At 36.6% G+C, this 6,531-nt stretch overlaps 1 protein-coding gene across 1 annotated transcript; it reads left to right on the top strand.

The window, feature by feature from the left end:
• Window positions 1-205: 205 nt before the first annotated feature.
• LOC121975892 (probable prolyl 4-hydroxylase 3) lies at window positions 206-6,022 on the top strand. Its single transcript, XM_042527818.1, has 8 exons — window positions 206-624; window positions 704-785; window positions 1,647-1,744; window positions 1,826-1,923; window positions 2,801-2,930; window positions 3,037-3,224; window positions 3,378-3,455; window positions 5,760-6,022. Exons 1-7 carry the CDS (start codon window positions 389-391, stop codon window positions 3,446-3,448), a joined length of 903 nt encoding a protein of 300 aa, XP_042383752.1. The 5' UTR covers window positions 206-388; the 3' UTR covers window positions 3,449-3,455; window positions 5,760-6,022.
• The last annotated feature ends 509 nt before the right edge of the window (window positions 6,023-6,531 follow it).

The following is a 6,531-nucleotide window of genomic DNA, read 5'->3' as shown; positions in this document are numbered from 1 at the left end:
ATTTGCTGTATTCCTCAAGTGTCCAAGGAGTCAATGATTCTGTTCAATTGGCCGTGATCGAAAACCGACTTAATAGAGCGCAGCAAGAGGAAGAATTCAGTGGAGGGCGACCTAGACGAAGCAGCGGATCCTCGGGGCCCAGGCACCGCAACGCCATGTTCCTTCGGGCAAACGGAATGAAGCATAAATTTAAATAAATAAACTGCCGAAAAAAGGGGGAGCTTGTTTCGTCGCAAACCTGGGGCGATCACCCCGGAAATCCCCAACGATTCGTCCCCCTTTTCCAGTTTTCCTTCACCACATCGATCCTTGGATTCTCTTCCTTTCCGTGTTGAATCGGGAGCGAGAGGGTTGTCGAGTGGCGGAATTGCAGATTCGAGTTCGGTGCATGGCGTCGCCGCTTCGGTTGCTGGCGGCGAGGGCGGCCCGAGGGGGTCGGTCGTACACCCGCGGGTTCCCCGTCCGGAAGTTCTCCAGATCGACCTACGCCCTCGCTCTTATGGTGCTCCTCGTCTCCTCGCTCGCCCTGCTACTTCTGCTGATCGGGCTCGGGATCTTCTCCCTCCCCGTCCATTCCGACGACGCTTCCTTCCCCCGCATCCGCGAGAACTTCGTGCGTGAAGTGTAGGTGCTTGATTTGTTGCTCTTGTTGTTAATTTTTGGATTGGAGGGAGACCTGACTGAGCGAGTTCGGTTGGTGCAGGGAGGGTTTGGGGCATCGAGGGCCGCAGTGGACGGAGGTCATCTCTTGGGAACCGCGAGCGTTTGTCTACCACAATTTTCTGGTTAGTCTAAGAAATATTTACTCCTTTTGAGTTATTTTTTCACCTTAGCGACTTGGGAGATGGACTCTGGAACTTCGACTACGCTGCCGTTGGCATAAGGCTTGAAAAGATTGCTCTTTTCTTTAGAACGCAAAATTTTCTAGTTTGTTGCTCCACATGGGTTTATCATATAGGAGTCATGAGTTTGTGGAGACCTACAAGGTTACTGAAAATTCGAGCGTGGTAACTAGAGATGATAGTAGGATGCTAGATGGTTGGACGATTGACTTGTTTAGGCCTATTTTTAATTTTGGATGGCTCGAAAAATGTTTATGTTAGTGCCAAATATTGGACAAAGGTTTGCTTTTAATGATTTGTTTGGTTGAATTTGAACAAAAATATGAAATACTTTTACATGCTTGAACCTTGGTCCTACTTAAAATATAATATATATCATCTCAATGATTTAGTTCATGGTCTAATGTTTGAATAAGTAAATGATCTAATGACAATTCGAGATTTTGATACACGACATAATCCTTTTTCTTCCTTGGAGTTCCTCTTTAAATGACCATATGAAGAACAATTTATGCTGAATGATGATCACAAATTGTCATATTGACTGGTTCCAAGTTATTAGGCATTTTGCATTTTGAATTCATGCTACGCTTTTTCTTCTGAAGATACATCCATTATAACCTTTTCCAGATTACATATTCATTTTTGCTAGACCTGGATCCTATTTACTTAAATTGTTAACAAATAAAAGAAAAAATTTGTAGAATTTTTCTAGGGCTTTTCTCGTTTGCTTATCTTTCTAGCTGTCCTATGTGGCTTGGATGAGTCTCTATATATGTGTGAAATTTGACTTATCGATTGTAGTCCAAGGAAGAATGTGAGTATCTTATTGAGTTGGCAAAGCCTCATATGCAGAAGTCAACAGTTGTTGATAGCACTACTGGCAAGAGTAAGGACAGCAGGTTAGCACATTGCAGTTGTTCCTTAGAATGAGAAAATTTTCAGACTACTATTTCTTAACATTCTATATCTTCATTATGTAGGGTCCGGACAAGTACAGGCACATTTCTCCATCGGGGGCAAGATAATGTAATCAAGGCTATTGAGAAAAGGATAGCAGACTATTCTTTTATCCCAGTAGGTATGCTAGTGTGATGTCTTCTTTCTGTTAGAAGTGGTAAAATGTTAATCTTTTTCCTAACGATAGATGCACCTAATGTTCTATTTTAGACAATGACAGAAGGAAAATAGGACTCAAGGATATGTAGAACTGGTGGAGTTGGCATGGAAAAAAGGACATGGGGCAGTAGTCAAACCTTGAAAATTGCAAAGTTTATTATTGAAGTATGGTAGCAAGTAGAATTATATAAGTTTTTAAGAAACAAATTTTTTGGGGAAAATAACAGAATGTTTGGACCATAAACCATTGGAATTGAGTGGTGGCTTTGTGTTTGACTATGATTGTATATTTTACACAGTTGTTTCTTGTTTTACGCATATGTTCTTGATCAATTATATAAGAGTTTTGATTTTGCTTTTATTACAGAGATTTGTGTCCAAGATGAAGCAATTGTAAATTATGATGCTGTTGGAGAATTATCATAATATATGCATTCTAAAAGTGACTGCCAAAAAAGCTGCATACACTTATTTCTTGCAAAAATAGAATTGTTATCATTTTACTTGATGCAAAAAGCGCAATGCTCAATTATGAGATAATAATTGTGAATACTTTCTGGTAAAATTGGCTTGTATCTGAGAGGTTCATTGGTTAGGTAGACTTCAAATACGACTTTGCTACAATGCTACTCATTTAAGGCTATTTTTCTGTTCTTATTAGTGATTTTTGCTGATTGGTCTAGACTCCTATGAGTTCAAGCATTCATTACTAATTTAATGATGATTATTCTGTTTTGTTCATGATTTAATTGACTCATCTAGACATCTACTTGTAGCTTGTTATTTGCTTTGCCTTTTTCACTATGGTTGTGCCTTAATCTATTATCCATATTTTGTAGAAAATGGGGAAGGGCTTCAGGTTCTGCATTATGAAGTTGGACAGAAATATGAACCTCATTTTGACTATTTCTTTGACGAATATAACATTAAGAATGGAGGTCAGCGGATGGCTACTGTTCTAATGTATCTGTATGTCTCTGTTCTTTACATCTTCAATATCTTTGTGTTTTTATGTTTTCTTCAAGTTACTGGAAATGATGTTGCAATTGTTGCTGTTTTATATTTGTATGTATAGTTCGGATGTTGAAGAAGGCGGTGAGACAATTTTTCCCAGTGTCAAAGTAAACAGCAGTTCTTTACCATGGTATAATGAGTTATCAGAATGCGGAAAACAGGGTCTTGGTCTTAAGCCAAAGATGGGAGATGCATTGCTTTTCTGGAGTATGAAGCCTGATGCCACTATAGACCCATTGAGTTTACATGGTTAGTTACTTCTCACTTCTATTCCAGGGAAATGTTTTTGGTCAGAGTTTCAATCTCTGAAGAAGCATTTGTTGCATTATTTGTTGCATATGTCTGAATTTTAATTTTTCAGAAATTTGATCATTTGGTTATCCATTTCGATGATGCTTACAGGTGGCTGCCCTGTGATCAAGGGAAATAAGTGGTCTTCTACAAAGTGGATGCATGTACACGAGTACCATTGATGCAAAGGTATCCTTTATCTTAACTAAATTGATATATTTTTTTTTCATTGTTTGATATTTCTTAACCATTTATTCAAGTTCAAAAGTTTGTTTTAGAGTAAAATTGTTTTCAATACACTGTCTTGGTGATTACACTTTGTGCAATGCTTGAATAAGTTTCTTTCATTATGCAACAAATATTTGGAAGACACAGATTAGCTGATGCAGAACAATTACCATTCGTAAAGTAGAAAAATGATTTAGAGCCGAAAAGGTAAAACAGGGGAATGAATTGTGGGGCAAGTGATACTTTAAGGTAACTCATCATTAAGCTCGTTCAACCTCTGTTGCACCCCCAAGTGGGTCATATGCAACCTAGACAACCACAAGACCATCTCTTCAGCATCTGCTGATCCGAAAAGTTATCATTCACCAAAACTACATACCACAAGAATTATTATAACATTACTACCACAATCGCTAAATCGCACCACAAAGAATGTGTTAATTAAAAGCTCAAATTACTTGAAATTTTCATACGTAAATTCTTGGATGGTTCAAAAATATAACGACAAACCTGGGTATCAAAACATATATAAAGCTACATCTACGTGAGCAAAATGTGATGAGAAGAAGGATAACATCCTTATATACATGAAGAATAATTAAATGAAACGATCCTATGATACTGCATATTAAAACCATATGGGATGATATCAGCATATTGAACCCACCTAAGAGCTCAAGGGCTTAAAAATCTGCCATGTTAATTATTAAATTAATTTTCACTGGAGTTGCTCCAACTGCCAGTGGCTAGCCAGCCGTTGGCGATGGGCTGTCGGGATGGTTCTGGTAGGCTTGGGCAGCCAATCAATCACCAGTAGTATATGCCAACAAATACAGCAGTGAAGGCAAAGGTATTTTTGAAATTTTATAAAAGGAGTTTTATTTTAGCAATGTTTTGGATAGAGGGAGCCTCACAGGACATTAATGAAAATATTAGGGCAGACTTTTTGTTTTCAAAATTTTATAAAAGGGAGCTTCTCATTTTGACCATTTAGTCATAGTTTCTTCAAGAGTGTATTATTAGTGAATAATATATGTAGGATATTAAATACTTTCAGAGTTTTTCTGTTCATCTAATTCAACCATTCTTTTTTCTTATTTTATTAATTATAAAGTTATAATCGTCATTCTGGTTCTTGAATCCATTTATTAGTTGATAATTATATTCATTCCATTCTTTCTACCGTGATTTCATGTTATTAGATGTTTTATTGTGAACTTCATGTACGATCCTACTTGCCTTCCAATACCACGAAAAGTATCAAAGCTTTTTATCTATTTGCTTTCCTTCACATCTTTAAAAATCATTTATCAAGGATAGATAAAAATGAGTGGCTGAAGGGGAGCCTTGGCACAATGGTAAAGTTGTTGCCATGTGATTAAAAGGTCACGGGTTCAAATCCTGGAAACAGTCTCTTGCAAAAAGCATGGTAAGGCTGCGTACAATGGATCCTTCCCCGGGACCCCGCATGACGGGGGCTTTGTGCATCGGGCTGTCCTTTTTTTTTTTTTAGATAAAAATGAGTGGCTGCATACTTTTTTGGAGTTTGGTATTGTCGAATGAAGGCTCCTGTCACTCAACATGAAATGAAATTAATGCCTACATTAAGAACAAAAACAATGAAGAACCAACACATGTTCTGTTTAAAGAAACAAGAAATGTCTTCAAGTTGCATAATCTATTGCTCAAAAATCCTATAGTGGTTCTATTAATGGCTATGTTCAGCCACTTCAGTTCCTTGGGTCCGCAATGTTTTTGCAAACTTATGGTTAGTTTACTAGGATGAAAATAGAAAAGGATGTAGGGAAAGTGACATAAAAGATATGTAAAAGGATGAAACTTCACATGTAATTTTGTGAGGCTTTCTTTCTCGTCTCCTGACTTCCAATCCAACTGTGGACTAATTTTGCCTGAAGAGTGGGAATCAAAGGCTACGTTTAAGCCATTCTTTGTGAGAGAAAATAAAAGCAGCAAATGGATAATCCTATGAAAAAGTTCGTGAACCAATTTGATTCTTAGACAAACATCATTCCTCATATGCAATCATATGTTGAGAATTCTCTTTTCATATGGCTTTTGAGTCACTTCAGTAGCTGATAGTTAGAGAAAAAGGCCCATTTCGTTATGACATATTTCTTACAAATTAAAGAGACATTGTTATATGACACCATTTATAATTGTAGCTGATGGGTGAATGCAGCATTCCACCCTTTTTATTCACTTTTTTATATAATAATTTGTCATTTTATTTATTTTTCTTTGCAGATCGCGCTAACCAGTCATTATTTGCCAACTCTTGGCCAAACATAACCACAGCATTCTTCACTGGTAGGAATACACAATTTTGTTAACATGCATAGCATACCAAGAGTTCTGTGAACTCATATACTTTGCCAACCGATATGTAAACGAATTCATTTTCCCATGGTGATTGGCAAAGCAACTTCCTGTTTACCTCCAAACAATAATTACCAAGACCTTTAAAGTATATTTTAGCATGCTACATCAAATAAAGATGTTTATCAAAACCCACCAGGGAAATATATGTAAGAGAATAGGAATGTGCTTTATCTTGTTTTTTCATTGAATCTTTAGCTTATTGATGTAAGATTATTGCATAATTACTTAGTCAAGGAATGCCAAATAGATAATATATATACAGATAATGTTGCAAATTACTGGTTACCAACTTTCTAATAGGAAAACTTTAGGATTTTAATAAGTTTGCTTCAATTTAATCCAGTTCAAATGATCCAAATAGGCTTCTTTTTCTTCAACTGCTTGTGCAAATTGTATGCACAAACATATTTTTTTAAAACTACTTTAGGTTTATAATTGTAAAAGGATCTAGCTGAATACTTCTCATCCATGCATTTTGATATGGGTTAGATTTGCAACCCTAGACTTCTGTTTGTATTTAATTAAACTATGGATACAGTGGATAAAATTAATATTGTTTTCATGTCATGCATCCAACCCAAAGCCACTTCAACCAAAGTCAGCTTTCATTTTAACAACTTGCTAGAATTTTGCTGGA

The sequence above is a fragment of the Zingiber officinale genome, chromosome 4B (genome assembly GCF_018446385.1).
Source record: "Zingiber officinale cultivar Zhangliang chromosome 4B, Zo_v1.1, whole genome shotgun sequence".
Taxonomy (NCBI): domain Eukaryota; kingdom Viridiplantae; phylum Streptophyta; class Magnoliopsida; order Zingiberales; family Zingiberaceae; genus Zingiber; species Zingiber officinale.
Note: the sequence above shows the minus strand (reverse complement) of the source record. Positions and strands in the feature narration are given on the sequence as shown.